This window comes from Macrotis lagotis, chromosome X (assembly GCF_037893015.1).
Source record: "Macrotis lagotis isolate mMagLag1 chromosome X, bilby.v1.9.chrom.fasta, whole genome shotgun sequence".
Lineage (NCBI taxonomy): Eukaryota > Metazoa > Chordata > Mammalia > Peramelemorphia > Peramelidae > Macrotis > Macrotis lagotis.
The window spans coordinates 174,583,565-174,600,305 of NC_133666.1; the positions used below are offsets into that span (position 1 = coordinate 174,583,565).

The 16,741-nt window shown below is 36.3% G+C and overlaps 1 protein-coding gene across 1 annotated transcript in view; it reads right to left on the reverse strand.

Annotated features, from left to right (window-relative positions):
• The window catches only part of PTCH1 (patched 1), a 77,244-nt gene that overhangs the window by 6,993 nt on the left and 53,510 nt on the right, over positions 1 to 16,741 (reverse strand). Inside the window, exons 16-22 of the mRNA XM_074205080.1 lie at positions 16,579 to 16,721; positions 13,357 to 13,540; positions 11,657 to 11,937; positions 9,610 to 9,747; positions 5,352 to 5,494; positions 1,803 to 1,902; positions 588 to 842 (exon numbers count right to left, since the gene is read on the reverse strand). Of these exons, the coding sequence (XP_074061181.1) occupies positions 588 to 842; positions 1,803 to 1,902; positions 5,352 to 5,494; positions 9,610 to 9,747; positions 11,657 to 11,937; positions 13,357 to 13,540; positions 16,579 to 16,721 (1,244 nt within the window). The remainder of the gene's footprint in view (positions 1 to 587; positions 843 to 1,802; positions 1,903 to 5,351; positions 5,495 to 9,609; positions 9,748 to 11,656; positions 11,938 to 13,356; positions 13,541 to 16,578; positions 16,722 to 16,741) is intronic.

A 16,741-nucleotide genomic window follows, 5' to 3' on the forward strand; every position in this document is an offset into this window, starting at 1 on the left:
CAGGGTTTGAACCCTCATCCTTCAATTATAAATCCAAAACCCTTTTTAAAAGTTAAGAATATTGTCCTGATTCTCTTAAGGTCACACACCAAGTAGAAGAGTTAGGACTTGAACCTATGCCTTCTGTTTTTTTTAAGGCATTTGGGGTTAAGTGACTTGCCCAGGGTCACATGGCTAGTAAGTATCTGAGTCTGAATTTGAACTCAAACCCTCCTGACTCCAGGGTGGGTGTTCTATCCGTTTTATGTAGTTGCACAACTATGTTTTCCTGGAGGTTAGGAGTCTTTCTACTAACCAACATTACCACCAGCTATACCATAAACTAAAGGGATACTTGATGTTTTTATTCATGTATTTATGTGCAATTTATTACTTATTTTCCATTTTTCTAGATGATTGTCTTGTGCCCTAGAATTAAAGCCTACAACAGAGGAAAGTAACTGCTGAATACAACTTTCTTTGTATGCTAATATTCTATCATGTGTAAAACATGTATATAACAAGTTTTTTGGGGGGAAGGGGGAGGGTCTGTCATTCAATCTTTCTCTCTCTCTCACTTAATATTTAGTATATCTTGGATTACTTACAGTGGATCTGGCAAAAACAGGGTTTTCCGTGGCTTCTACAATAACTTGATGAGCTGGGGCACAAGAACTCTGTTGAGTCTCATATTGATAAAGCTCTTCACTGATGCCTGACACTGTTGTCTGAGAACTATATTCTGAGTCAGAGGAATCAGATCCATTGTTTGTGTGTCGTGGGGGTACTGCAAATCTGACAATGCTGGGAGGTGGCTCAGGAGAGGGAGTGGGTAGTCGGTCTAATCCATTAGCTGGAGAAACCTAGGAAAAGGATTAAAGAAATAGACATTACCATCCTTTCAGCTGAGTTATTCAATAAGTGACTATATGCTTATAAAATGATAATTAAATAGTAATTGTCACTTAAGAAATATTGTCTGTTTGAATCACTATATGTAAAAAAATAAATGTGTTTAGGTGTCACTTCCTTCCCCATGGCCTCTGCTTTAAAACAAGTTTCTACTTATCTCCTACTGTTAGAATCATAAGGATTCAAATCACTTTAATTGAACATACATTTATTTATTAAGTAGCTACTGTGTGCTAGGTGCTGTAATATTAGATACATGAAGTTCTCAAAGGCAAAAAAGAAAGTTTTTGTTCTCAAGTAACCTAATTCTCCTAGACTACTACTACTACTACTACTACCTTTCCCTTCCCCACCTCCCCCTCTCTCTCTGTCTCTCCACCCCCTCCCTTTCTCTCTCCTTCTCTGTCTCTCCTCCATCCCCCCTTCTGGCTCTTTCTGTCTGTCTCTCTCTGTCTCCCTCTCTGTGTCACTGTCTCTCTGACTGTTTCTCTCTCTCTCTCTCTCCCCCCCCCTTAATATAAAGCAAATTGAGGAGAAATAAAGATAGATTCCAAACTATTTAAATTTATGTGGTACAAAAAACTTGCCTCTTTGCTTTTAAATATGTTTAAAAGACATGACTTACACTTTTAACTGTAATTCAGACATAATCAAGTGTATTTGAACTATATTAGCATATCCAGGTCAGTGAGATTTAAATTGTTAGTAAGTACATTTAAAAACAAAACCACAACATCTTAAGACATCCTTTGTATGCCTGTAAGAACAAAACAGTCACAATTACAGAAATGCTTTTTTAAAAGCAAATCACCAACAAATGTAGATAAAGTATCTAAATTAAGAGTGACACCAGGAAAAAAATAACATTGTCAGTCAATGAATCGTACACTATGCTAAGTATAATTACTGACCTCAGGATAGGGTCCAAAGAATGACAAAAGTACCGGAAGTAATACCAATCCATTCAGAACACCCAGGATTGTTAAGATTGCCAGAACTGCAAAGAAATACCTAGAAGATAAAAGGGGAAAGAGAAATCTACATTGAAAAATACAGAAAAATTTCCTTAATAACAACAACAAAAAATTAAAAAAAAATTTTTCTCAATGAAATGAAGCCATACCATTAAAAGAAAAGCAAAATAAAAGTACAGCTCAGATTTAGTGGAAGTTTTTTTTAACCTTAAGAGCTTTTGGGGGCTTCATTCCACAAATCCAAACACTAGTTGGTAAAGGGAAGAAAAAACCCAAACATTAGTTTGTTAATTTGCAGAAATCTCATGGCATGTAATGTTATTTATGAATGTGTTACACAAACACAGAAATATGGAATGTGAACTGAATGGCTGAACAGATTGAAAGCACAAATACAATGAAAAGGGGCCCCCATTAGTGAAAACCCAGCAGAAGCAAACAAATGAAGTGAAGGGTGTAGAATTTAAACAATTTAACCCAGGAGGAAAAGAAGCCTCCTTCTCCCAGCAGCTAATCCACTGTGAAATGCTTCTGCATCTTATAGCAGAATCTCTAATTAAATCTCTAGTGTATCAGGTAAGGCTTTCCCTTGCCTTCATTAATCACAACTTTCTGCCTAGAATTCTGTGAGTTCCAGTTTTACCAAATAGCTCAAATTGCAACCTTTTTAGAACACAGGAACCAGCTTTCTGCAAAGAAAATGCTGCCCATTCTATGGGGAGCTCTAGCATTGTACTGAATAAGAGCACTCCACAATAGCAGAGCTGCATTGCAGGCTAATCTTTTGTTGAACAATTTAGCATCTCTGAATACTCTTGTTTTGCATCAGCCAATTCAAACATAAAGGCTGAAGCACTATGGAAGAAGAGGAAAGTGCACAAGTGGTTGTCCTTTCCCACCATTGAGGGCTAAGGTCTGGGATTCTTCATGAATACCAAGGTAAACCTGTCAGTAAAAGGAAAGTCTCATGGGCTGGTATTCGGCACAGCTGGAGAGTTCAGACTAAACTCAAGGGTGCATTTTTGTAACTAATGATTTCTAGGACTCAGAATGGGGCAGTTTTGATGGAAGTGGGCTGGAGGGGGAAGGGGTGAGGGTGTCAGGGAGAAGGGGGAAAGATATCTATCTGTTAATGGCTCTCCTGATCATAAAACTGAACAGGCTCTGAGCTTTACCGTGTCTATATAGGTTTCCACATTAGATTAAAAAAAAATAAAGAGCTCCTATAAAAATACAAATACCTCAGTACTGTAAACACTTGGAATGTTTAAGCTACATTAGTAAAAATGAATGAATCGATGTCTTCCACTAATGTAAACTTCTAGAACTTTAGACTGGGACATATATCAACAACAGGAATTAAAACATTTGCATCTCATCTGTCTAATAGAAGAATAAACAGGCTGATTATATTTCTGACTGCTTAGTGTATACAATGTCTGCACATTTATTCAACTTCACTGAGGACTTTATCAGACTAATCCATCCAATTCTGGAAGACTAGAGTTCCCCTGAGTTCCTGAAACAGGAACCCTGATATCTCTGGGAGGGAATGGGCTGTCCAGCACTGGATCAGAGATCTGGAATTCTTGCCTCCAAGATTCTGCTCCTAGTCTATATTGTGTGAGAGGAAGTAATGTCATTTAACCTCTTGATGTTCTTCTCCCACCAAAGGAGAATGAAGATTAATCTAAGATTTCTTTTGAGACTCTTTTAAGGCTCCTTGGAGAGAAAGATATAATATAGGAATTCTGTTAGAAAATTGCCTTGTATCTATCTATTTAGACAGGAAATTGAGAAACAAACATTCTACAAAATTGGAAACTAAAAAAGTAATGAAAGTAAAATCGAGACCATGGAATTTCTCCCTATTTAACTTAGCATGTCAACTTTCTATTAGAAAGTGCTAAGTTGATCCCTGAATAGTTTGTCAACAAACTAGATCATAAAGAATGTTGTAATTCATTACCACACCATTAATCATGCAATCACATAAAATTAAATCCAATAATAAAAATGCACAGGACATGGAGATTCCATTTCTGGTAATCTCATGAGGTTATGAGATGCCCCAATCTTTTATTTAAAAAAATTCTCCTTGAATGGTTTGGGGTACCATTTCCCTAAGCCCTCAAAAAAAGAAATAGAGCCAAAATTGCAGGAAAAATTTTAAGTTTTTCTCTAAAATGACATCAACAGCAAAAACCCAATGTCTATTTAGATCATCCTTTCAAGCTTAATGTTGTCTGCACTGCCCATTTAAAAAAAAAGAATATTTTGTGGTAGATTTGATTCTGCCCTACCACAATCTCAATTCTAGGATATTCTCTAATTATTCATTAATTAGTTTAGGTCTGTTGCCTCCACAAAGAATCAGTGCTACTTCTAACATAAGCCATTTTGCAGAACTCCCCATGTTGTTCAGAGACTAGAAAAAATCCATTTCACTCCACCTCCAAATTATTTTCAAAATTATTAATTATTAATTATATTTATCAGAAACAGCTTGCTTTTAATTCTGAGAAGAGTCTTAAGACTTGGCTTTCCAAATTTTTTATCAAGTTGAATGTTAATGCTTCTCAACTCTCAACAGGATTGTTGATCCAGGCAAAACTATCTTAGAGAGAAGTTTTAGGTATTGGTAAGTTTTTGGAGTTCCAAACACCCTCAGATGACAATCAGAGTCTCTGAGGTATACTATCACCTCTTTCTTTTTCCTACAATTTTTAATCCTTCTAGACATATATGATTTTCCCACCCCTCCCCATATAGCACTCACAGGGTAGAAGCTTCTTCCATCTATGCTAATGGGTTAATTAGGGAATTGTCTGGTTCACTGAGATGTTAAGTGATTTGCCCATAGACCAAAAGTCAGTTGTCTCATTGCTTATATTTGTATCACTTGTGCCTAGGACTTAGGTGGTGCTTATCATATACTTGCTGACTGATGTTTCCATAGGACTAAAATTCAAGTTTTCTTGACCTGAAGTGTGATCCTCTATTCACCATGCTGCCCTACCTATGGCTGATTACTTATTAGGAGCACATATGTAAATGCATCTAATTGACTGTTCCCACTAATGGTCATACTTGGTAAATCTCAGGATCAAACTGAGGGTTTTTTTGATAATACTTTGTAATAAGTAACAGCAGCAGCAACACTGAAGCACATTCAATTTGGACAACATACATTTATAAAGTGCCTTCTGGTTATCCAAAGCAACTAATATATGTTCCTTTCATCTGACCCTCTAAACAGCTTGTGAGTTCCACAAGATGTGATGCCAAAATCTAGTCTTCCCTCTAAGTGTTTCTCAAAGTAGAAAGCACAGTCCTAGTAAAGGAATTTTTGATAAACCATAAATAGGATAAAATCAGCAAATAATATCATCATTGTAGAAATCTGTAATTTCTAAGAGCCTGTTCAAATGAGCATGCATATGCACAATCACTACACCCTCTTCTGATATGCATCCATATGCTTACCTCACAATGAAGTCAAACTCAGATCCTGCAAGCATTAGCACCCCTAGCAGAGTGGACACAGCCCCATCTAGGACTGGGGCAAACATGTGCTCTAATGCAAGCACAGCCCTGCGATTCTTATCTCCAATGGCAGTCAGGAAGGCCTGTAAAATCATAACAAAGAGAAAAAAAAACCCACGTACATTAGCAAAACTACTCAACATCATCCTAAAGGTTCAAAGGATAAGTTCCTCTAGTTTGCTTCTCTAGAATGATTTGGCTCCTACTCTTAAGTTATTGTAGTTTCTCTAAAGTAGCTTAATTAGACTAAGTCTAGGCTTAAAGCAAAAGGGCCTGAACTGGAGATAGTTCACATTGATATCAATTGGAGTTTTTGGTGAAATTGAAACACCAAAAAAGTGTATTTACCATGAACTAATAAATGAAAACAGCCAACAAAACTCCATTTTCTCCTGGAAGCTTTCTATTTTCTCTGAAATGTATCAGGTATGAAAGCTATTGTATTTGGGTTAATTCCTAAACTGTCATCAAGTTAGAGATTCTTGTTGAAATTGGTATCCATCTAATTTCTACTTAACAACTAAGCAAATAAATGTATATCTAGATGTCCAAAAGCAGTTATTTACACACTTTTTGTCATTAAGGGTACTCTAAACTGAATACAGTTTGAGTTTTAATACATTGGTTGAGGATGTTATTAATCTAGTTTTCCTGACACATAAACTACCAGAAAGTAGGAACTATGTTGCTTTTGTACTTTGAACATTACCTAGGGCACAAGGATCTTTGAGGGATATCAAATTTATCTTTTTTATTTATGAACTAGATCCTATTAAATCACACCACCCTGCTGGCTGCGTAACATTTTCTTAAAGTCTTTCATGGAAGAAGATTTGAAAACCTTTGAAAACTCTTCTCCATAACTATCTCTCAGGGCTGCTTTAAATGAACTAACACATCCAGGACATGAAAGTATATTTAAAGAATATCTTTGATACAATGGGGGCACTGTTGATTTTTTAAAATTGAACTATAAACAGTAAAAAGGGTCACTAGTGACTGAATAAAGCTAGCTCACAGTGAATCATGAAACTCTTTAAAATGAAAGTAATTAAATCTTGTATCAACACTGCAGGCATTCCCTACTTTGTTTATACAACACTAGTTTGGTTATTTATGTTCATACTATATACTGAATGCATGAACCAACAGTACCACTCTCATTTAAGATCTCAGTATTTCCATTGTAAAATCTTTTCTTGGAGGTCTTTGTTTTCAATTCCAGCTCAAAAAGAGGTTTTCATTAGCTTTGGGTTGATAATGGGCTGGCAGATTCTTAACTTACAAGCATTCTTTTTCTTTTCGGTTTTCACCAAAATGGTAATAGAATTATGTGTTATCTAAGGTGGAGGCTAATAAGCCCAGTTTATATTTGTAGCTTTTTCCTTCCCTTTGTTTTTTAACTTGTCATACACCTCCTCTCCCAAGAGAAACCCCTCTCACACATTGTTCTACTTAATGAAATAATACTTGCACTTTTTTTTAAAGCACCATTAAATGAACTGCAAGTAATGAGAGGACTAGTGGAGAACTACAGGGTTTCTAGTGAAACATAAAAGTTGCAAATACTGAAGGATGGAATATATTTACAAGTACAAATCTTTTCATTTATCCTTTTCCTATAGCCATATCCCTTTCTCCTCCTTTGAAGCGCTTTCTCCCTTCAAAACTGAGATTGTCCTAGGAAGACTAGAAGGAGATGAGAAGTAGGCTCACATCCCTATGATTAATTTCAAGAGATCAAAGCATTCTATGATTTACATCACTGTAGATCCAGAAGGGCAGCTAAATATGAAACTTCAGGTAAATTATCAAAACTAAAATTGTAGAAAAAAGTTATTTTACAGTGACTCTATCAGTGGAAGATATAGCTATGTACATATGCCAATTGCTGAACCTGGAGATAATTAGCTATAAAAAATGTAAAGGAAATCTGCTATTTTGACAGAAATAAATAAAAAAAGCAAACAGTAACCTTTAAATATGGTTATGACCATTCACAAATTTAGGTCAGTTCCTACCTGTATTACTTCTTTAATCATTCACTCACTCTCTCATTCATTCTTTCAATAAATATTTCTTTAGAGCCTACTTTCCTCCTTTATATGATGGAATGCCCTCTGAGCTTGTTTTCTTCAGGTATATTAACAATTTTAATATCTCTCAGAGATGAAAATAAATGGGAAAAATTCACCCCAAACCACACCATTGACTATCTCCAAACTTGAAAGAATTTCTGGATTGGTGAAGAAAAAAAAAGGTTGTATATGCTTGGGTAGAAAGTCTAGAATATGGTTCTTTGTCTATCCAGGAATCATTACTACACTGATTTTACCCAAGTGCCTATAGGATCTTATGTGGTTACATCATTGTAGTTATAGGAATTTCTTTTCTTCTTCTTCTTCTTTTTTTTTGGCTATACTCAAAACTACCATTCTCTCTTATCTCTTGCTTGCCTTTCCAGCACCTAGGACAGTGTCTTTCACATAGTAGTAGGTCTTAATAAATGCTTGGTTAAATTGAATTCTCTCTCTCTCTCTCTCTCTCTCTCTCTCTCTCTCTCTCTCTCTCTCTCTCTTTTTAGGTTTTTGCAAGGCAAATGGGGTTAAGTGGCTTGCCCAAGGTCACACAGCTAGGTAATTATTAAGTGTCAGAGGCCGGACTTGAACCCAGGTACTCCTGACTCCAGGGCCGGTGCTTTATCCACTGGGCCACCCAGCCACCCCTTAAATTGAATTCTTGATTTATTTTGTATAGTCTCTTATATGGACATGTTGTTTCGCCTATTGAATCTAAGCTTCTTGAGGGAAGAAATGGTTCATTTTTGTTTTTTATGTTCCCAGTTTTCAGAATAGTCAGACATACAGCATTAAGAAATTATTGTTCATTGATTACTCTTAAACACACACACACACACACACACACACACACACACACACACACACACACACACACACAGATGGGGGCGGCTAGGTGGCGCAGTGGATAAAACACCGGCCCTGGAGTCAGGAGTACCTGGGTTCAAGTCCGGCCTCTGACACTTAATAATTACCTAGCTGTGTGACCTTGGGCAAGCCACTTAACCCCATTTGCCTTGCAAAAACCTAAAAACCCCCCAACCAAACAAACACCCCCCCCCACAACTGTATACACTATTCTTAAAAAAAAAAGGTCAGTAAGTTCAGTACTTACAGTGGTGCAATAAAATACTAGGCATGAGATAGGTAGGTGTCCAACATAGAATACTACTTCTTTATGCCTATTTAAATAGATCTCAAATTTTTTTAACATGTAGGCCAAAAGTTTAGTTCATGTTGTTGCTAATTCCTATATATTTCCCCTTTTCCTATCTCTGACTTCTTTTTCAAGAGTAAGGACTTGCTACTATTCAGTTTTGCAGAGGTCCTTTTTGTACTATTTGACCATAAAAGATTTTCTCTAGTATTATTTTTTTTTTGGCCTTTTTTAGACTGAGTTAGATTCAAAGACAAAAGGCTTCCATTAATAATATTAATAATGCTGATAATCTAATAAAAATAACAGCTAATAATAGTATTAGCACTCTAGGGTTTGAATGCTTTACAAATATTCTTTCATTTGATCATCACAACAACACTGAGAGGTAGTTAATATTATTGTTCCTATTTTACAGAAATTGAGGCAGACAGAATTAGTGACTTGCTCAGGATCTTATAGATAGGAAGTATCTGAGGACCGACTTGAACTCAGGTTTTCTGGACTAGTATTTTAGCTACTGTCCCAGCTGTCTTCCAATAATAACAATGATGATGATGACAACTAGCACTCATATAACATTTTAAAGTTCATGAGGATGTTATCTCATTTGATCCTCACAACCCTTTAAAGTAGGAGCTATTAGGACCCCCACTTTATAGATAAGGAAACTAAGGCTAAAAGAGATTATATGACTTGCCCACTGTTAGCAAATATCTGAATCATGATTTGAAAAATTAAATCTTTGGGCAGCTAGGCAGCATAGAAGTAACATCTGGCTCTGAAGTCAGGAGGACTTGAGTTCAAATCTGGTTTCAGACATTTAAAAATTACCTAGCTGTGTGACCTTGGGCAAGTCATTTAACTTCATTGCCTTGCAAAAACATAAAAAGCCAGGTCTGCACACTTTTGCCCACTGTGTTACCATTATTGCTTCATAAACAGAAGCCATCTTTTTACATACCAAGGCCACGTGAACAGTAAATTCCACCCCTATGCCGACAGAAGCTATCAAGATGACCACGGGTACAGCACTCAACTTGATTCCAATCAGGCCCATCATGCCAAAAAGCTCAACTGTCATTAATGCCAGGACCATCACCTTTAAGAAAACACAAATGATTAATGGTCTAGCATATATCTTAACATACCACTCTTTTCCCTCCCTTTTTTCTATGAAAGGCAACAGATTGTGTTGGGGATAATATGATTTTATTGGAGCTCAAGATAAAAAAAATGGAAAAAACCTGGGTCTGAAAGACAGGTTCAAATCCCTGTCTTGACACTATTTTGGGCAAGTAGCTTAATTTCTTTGAGTCATATTTTTCCTCATCTTTTTTTTTTTTAATGACAGTGTTGGACTAGATCCAGCTGTGAATCTATGAGTTCCTGTGTTCTATTGAACCAAAGGAATAAATTTCCTCTAAATTTGGTCAACAAAATTTAAATTCCTGCTTCTGAAAAGATGATATTACATGCTTCCTAATGATATGGGCAAGGATTGATTCTTACCATTTGCAAGGGGCTTGGAAGATATGTTTTTAAACATGAAATAACCATGATTATCAGAAGCCTTCAATCAAAATTCTCCTACTACACATAACTTGTCAGTGGAACATCAGTTCCCTCTTAGTTATACTTTAAACAATAATTAAATTGTAATTTATTATTCTGCCATAATTCTATCCATTAGAAATTACTTTTCTGAATTGGAACTTTATGAATTTAGGGAAAGGTTTTTATGGGGGAAGGGGTGTTTTCATTCTAAAATATGATGGGAAAGAAAACATATACCACTTTGAAGTAAAAGTGATTTTGTTTGTGATTGGGAAATCTATGGACTAAGTGAAGATGACTTGGGAGTAAGTTTAAAGGCTGGAAGAAAGTGGATGTTACAATCAGTTGATTGGGTTACAGAGGGCCTCTTGACTGAAGAAACTTGGAGAGACTAAATATGTACAAAGAAACAATTAAATCTAATATCTTCTTTGATAAAAAAAATATGGAAATATGGAACAGCCCCCTCCTCTTTCCTACCCCCCTATGAATTAAAATTAGGAGTTTCTTGAGCAAGTAATAGGGGATAGGGTACTATATATATATTTTTAAACAAGTGAAAGAGATGAAGGACATTTTCTTCCTTTTTCTATGGGCTTGGGTGGGGGGTGGCAAAGAAAGGGAGGGAAGGTTACCACAATAAAATTTTTTTATAAGCTAATGAAAGATGGTCAATATAAATTGTTTGATTAAGAACCATGAAAACTATTCTAGACTAAACATTTACCTTTTCCCATACCTGTTGTATAGACTTTCAGTACTGGAAACCAGTAACTGTTCTATGTTTCTCTATTTTAGATATTTTATAAACTCTTCAATAGTTCATGGAATTTAAACATGGACATGCCATTATTCAGCTCTACATTAATGTTGACTTCTGATCTTGAAGCATACTTTGCAAAATGGATGAATGAATACATTATATAATTTATATTTTACAATTATTTTTGTTTAGAGGCAAAAATAACACATTTTTTCTTTCTACATACTGTAATCCTAACTATTCTAATTTTCCTTTAAAAGGTATAAACAGCAAAAATCGAATGCATTGAAACATGGAAAATTATTTTGTGAGAGAAAATTTTATATTAAAAACCAGAATCTTAAAAGTTGCCTTTTGTGTGTGTGTGTGTGTGTGTGTGTGTGTGTGTGTGTGTTTTAAAATAAATGTTCATGGTTAGTACTGTGTGCTATTACAAGAAAGGCTGGAAAAGCTCTCCTATCTTTAAAAGGAAATTTTAAAGTCATATTAGTAGGTCCATAAGATTAAAGCTCTTAAAGCTCATGTACGTTTACCATGAACCTTTACTGCCTCAAGTAGAATAAATATATCATGGATGATGCAATATACACACTCCACCAGAGGCCCAGACATAAACAAAACCTTTCCGACTGCAGCAAGAGCTATGCTGAAAGGAATTTGACTTCAACAAAGACCCTTATAATAAACTTACAATGATCCCTGCCGTCCAGGGGTTCAGAAGGAAGACTGCGCACACCAGAAACGTGCAGGCCAAGACCACACTAATGGACAAGAGAAGCCAGTGCCGAAGGCCGATGTACTGCTCCCAGAAAAGAAATGGGTATCCATTTGGGTAGCTGGAGACTCCTAGGCTTGTGTAATTATTGCAAATTGTTCTCACTTTTTCAATAGCTTCTACAAAGTCTGATGTGTCACGTAACCCATTGAGGTAGAAAGGAAACTGAGCATATTCGATGGGCTCTGCTGGGGGAACTAGAGAGAAAGATACAGGAACAGGTAAAGACGTGATCATGAGGAGAGGAGAGATTTTTGAAATACTGAAGTGAAAATAAATATATTATTATTATTGAGTTTTAAAAATGCAACAAATTCATATTTTTGGCATGTTGGAGTCACTTCCAAGAGGGGAAAGCATTACTGATAATTTTGTGGTCCCCCCCAAATTTCTGTGATGATAAAAAAATAGTATTTTACAGAAAAACAGGATTCACAATTTCATTTGGACACTATTACTCAGGAAGACTAAATTACATTGATGTCTTCATATTCCTTGCATTTTTGACACTTGGCTTGAAAATTAAAAAAAAATCCAAACCTCTGAATTTTATTTTTCAGGAATGAACATTCTTTGTAAAAAGTTCCAAGTAATCTGTGTGAATTGACTATAGCAAAATATTTGCTAAATCATCACTTGGACAAAAATATTCAGTCCAAACCTGGTTCTTTTCAATAATTTTAGAGAGCAGCATAACATTAAGGAGATGCTTCACTGAAAAAATTTAGAACTTGATCTTTTTATCCATGCTTCTTTTTTAATGTAATGCTAAGTTTATGGCAACCAACAAAAAAAAATCCTTACACAATAAGCATTTAGTTTCTGCCGTTGTGTGTTCCAGACCCTTCAGGGTCATTCAGTTGACTTGCTAAACATGATTTGCCCTATTATAATCTCAACTATAAATTTTCATTAAGACAAGACTTGGCTGACTGCCACAGGGCTGTATGGTTCTGATACAGTGAAATACAACTGGCTTGCTATCCAATCACATTTGCAAGAAAACCGATCTCCCTGTCTCATTCTTTGCCCCTCCAAAGTATAGTCTCTCAGTGATTCCAAATGTAAAAGCAAACTAAATTCAATAGAATCACCTTTAAGATTATGGGTTTTGAGGTTATTATAAAAGAAGACATTTCTATAAACAAACAGACCTCTTTGTATTGGTATAAACAATTCTGACAAAATACAGGTGTTTGGAAGCTTATGGAAATGACCTAACTTAGCAACTTGGAGCAATTTCTCCATCCCAAGGTTGACAAAGTTAGAGTAAATGTGTAATTCCTAATGACAAAATTTGCAGAGGCAGAAGATCATTCAATTTAGAGGCTACATTTGCATTGAAAAGAAATGACAAATGCAAGTTTCAGAGTTCAAACTAAAGTAAGATTATATACTCCAATTTCTCAAAGTGATAGAACCTGGCCCCAGCACAACTCTATGTTCCATTATACATCTACATTTGTCTCCTAAACTTTAAAGTAAAAGAAACATATTGTTCTGTTTACACCTCTGAGACCTGTACAGTGTCAACTGATCCAGAAAGTCACTGGGTCTGGAAGAAAAGACTGAACACCTATATAAACTGAAAGACAATTAAATAAAGTGTTACTCACTTCTCAGTCTTGTGTCTGGCATGTAGTCCGCTTTGTCATGGACCCATTCTGGACGGTGGGGTCGAATGTTGGCTTGAGAAGCAGCATAGGCAACTGGGTCATTACTGACCCAAGCTGTCAGGTAGATGTAGAAAGCATTTGGGTTAATGATACCATCTGCATCCACCAGACGCTGTTTAGTCAACTGCAAAAAAGGAAGAAACAGAAGCCTTTCAGAATTGGTGTTGGCTTTCAAGGTCTTACTAGATTTTTTTTTAAAGATATATTATTTCCTAGAGAGAATAGAACCAAGGCTACACCAGTATTCACAACTAAGCATAGAATTCCCCCTGTTTAAAAGTGCAGAAAATTTCACTGGAACATATTTGATTTCTTTCTTTCTCTCTTTTAAAAGTATATCATAATATATGAAGATTGTTTACAACACATATATAGCTCTGCAGATGGTTCTAGAATAAACTGAACCAATTAAACCTAAATGCTAAAAGACTGTCTGCAGCCAAGGGGGAAAATGACCAAGCTGGAAAAACATATTTAAAGGAGAAAAAAAAAGAGAAAACCTGGCAAGAATCCCTATACACGTCTGTGTGCAGTTAACCTCTGTTGTTAACACTGAAGGAAATGCCACCCAGTAAATGGAGGAGAGCTATAAAAATAAAACAACATCTGTATAAATTTTGCTAACACTTGCCTCCTATGACCTGTGTATTCAGAAAATGCCCAACGCCAAGAAAGTAAAAGAGTGTGCTGCAGTAATCTGTTGACTGTGGGTAAGCCTATTTCTGGGAGACTGAATATTTCAAACTTATAGATGTCTGAACATTTCCAACCAAAGTCTGACTTTTAGACTTTACTTAGATCAAAGTCATTTTAATTTTTTTTTGTTTGTTTATTTCAAACTCTGGCTTGACTTCAGTTCTAGATTATTTTAATGAAATGAAAAACATCAGTGATAACAGTTAAAAGAGAAAGAGTGAGAGAAAAGAGAGAGACAAAGAAAGGTAAAGAGAGCAAGGGTAACTAGAATCTAAAGATCTGGATTCAATTAATCCCCAGGATATGCAACAACTGTATGTCTTCAATCTGTCTTTAAGATTGTGCACTCCAGCTCCCAGCCCCTGTGGATGCAATATACTTTTCTCTCTCCTGGCCCAGGAAATTATATCAGGAGGTATGGTCCAATGACATTAGTTCCATGGTGTTATCTGGTACATCAACTCAATCCCTGCTACTAGAATGTCTCCCAATAATATATCCCAATTATTTTGGCAAGACAAAGGGGTTAAGTGACTTGTCCAAGGTCACACAGCTAGGTAATTATTAGGTGTCATGAGGCTGGATTTGAACTCAGGTCCTCCTGTCTCCAGGGCCAATGCCCTATCCACTGTGCCACCTAACTGTCCCCTACAACTCATTCAGTAAACCGTTTGTGTAGATATCTTTGCTCGAGGTCTTGTCAAGTCTGACAGTCCCATAAAGCACTTTGCTCCATATGCCATTATAATCCTGAACATAATACTCAGTCTATCACCTTTAATAGCAGAAAACAGAGAGAATACAATGAATAGAAAATATTAGCATACTATTTTCTATCTGAAGGCAAAGAAGGGAAGTTATACAGATAAGATGGAAGAGTAGTCTATTAGATCTAATGTAAATCTTAAAGAAGTACTTCCCTTTAAATAAAAAGATATCTCAGATAAAGTTGCACAGTTCAATGTTCTATAATCCAAGCACCAAGAAAATAAGATTCAATTGCAATGAATAATATAGTTGCCACACAATAGTGACATCATGGCATACATCTATTGCAGGTCTGTCTTTCCTTGTGATTCATTCATGATAGAACAACTTATCTTCACTCCTTGGGCTAGAGTGATACAAAGGGGTCAAATAATGAAAATGATTATTCCTTCGAGTCCTCCACTATCCATTTTTTTTAGGTTTTTTTTTTCTTGCAAGGCAAATGGGTTAAGTGGCTTGCCCAAGGCCACACAGCTAGGTAATTATTAAGTGTCTGAGACTGGATTTGAACCCAGGTACTCCTGACTCCAAGGCCAGTGGTTTATCCACTACGCCACCTAGCCGCCCCTCCACTAACCATTTTTAAATCTCTTGCCACTCTCCCTTTCCTTCTAATTCTCTTTCAAATCATCCTATTTTTCACATTTTGATTGCAAGAAAAATAAAAGCCAGCATCACAACATACAAGGACACAAAGTCAACCAGTAATGATCATTACTATTCATTTAGTTCCTTTGATTTTTCAAATGTATTATCCTTATGATGACCCTGAGAAAAAGAGTAAGTGTTGCTATTTCCATTGACAGCAGAAGATAGGATAGGGATAGGGATAAGGAAAGGACCTGTGATTTCATAGAAAAAATTCCTATAGGAGAAAACTCCTGCTATCTTTTCTTCCTAAAGCCTGGGGTTCATTCCCCTAGATTACATTATATCACTCCTGGCTGCTACAGTTTATCTCTTTTCACATGGAAAAGGGATTGACTTGTTCTTTGGGGCTGGCAAGACTAGAAGCAATGGATGAAAGTTTCAAAGAGGCAAATTAGACTTGATGTGAGGAAAAATTCTCTGATAATTAGAACTATCTAAATGTGGAGAGAGAAATGGGTTTCTCAGGACTAGAGATCTTCAAGTAGAGGCCGTTTGGCCACTTGCATAGTATATTATACAGGGGATTCCTGTTCAGTTACAGGTAGGGCTATACATCTGACAAATCTGGAAGTCTGTCAATGTCAAGTTTTTCAATTTCTTTGTAGAGCCCCAAAGATTCTTGTTTTTTGGCAAGGCAATGGGGTTAAGTGACTTGCCCAAGATTACACAGCTAGGTAAGATTCTTAAAATAATCACGACTATCTTTCCTAGAGCTTTTCACTCACTGTTTCTAACATCACAGATCTAGAACTGGAAGAGAATTTGGAGGGGTGGGGTTTGAGCTCAACCTGTCTAGACAGTGAAACTGAGGCCTAGAGACACTAAGTAATCTGTTCAAATTAAAGCAGGTAATTAAGTGACTGAACCCAAGTGTTTTGATCCAAACCTATTTTTTTTTTTTTAGGTTTTCCTAAGGCCACACAGCTAGGTAATTATTAAGTGTCTGAGACGGGATTTGAACCCAGGTACTCCTGACTCTAGGGCCGATGCTTTATCCACTACACCACCTAGCTGCCCCCAAACCTATTCTTTCTTTCATTTTTTTACCTGGCTGATGTCAATGGGCTTATCCCGGCTGCCAGTCTGCACCAGAAGTTTGTAGGCCAGCACTCCATCATCTGATCCATTTTTATAATTATTCTGCATGATCTTCCCAGTCTCCCAATCATTATCAAATGCATCCTGTAATCCTAGAAAAAGAAGACAGATA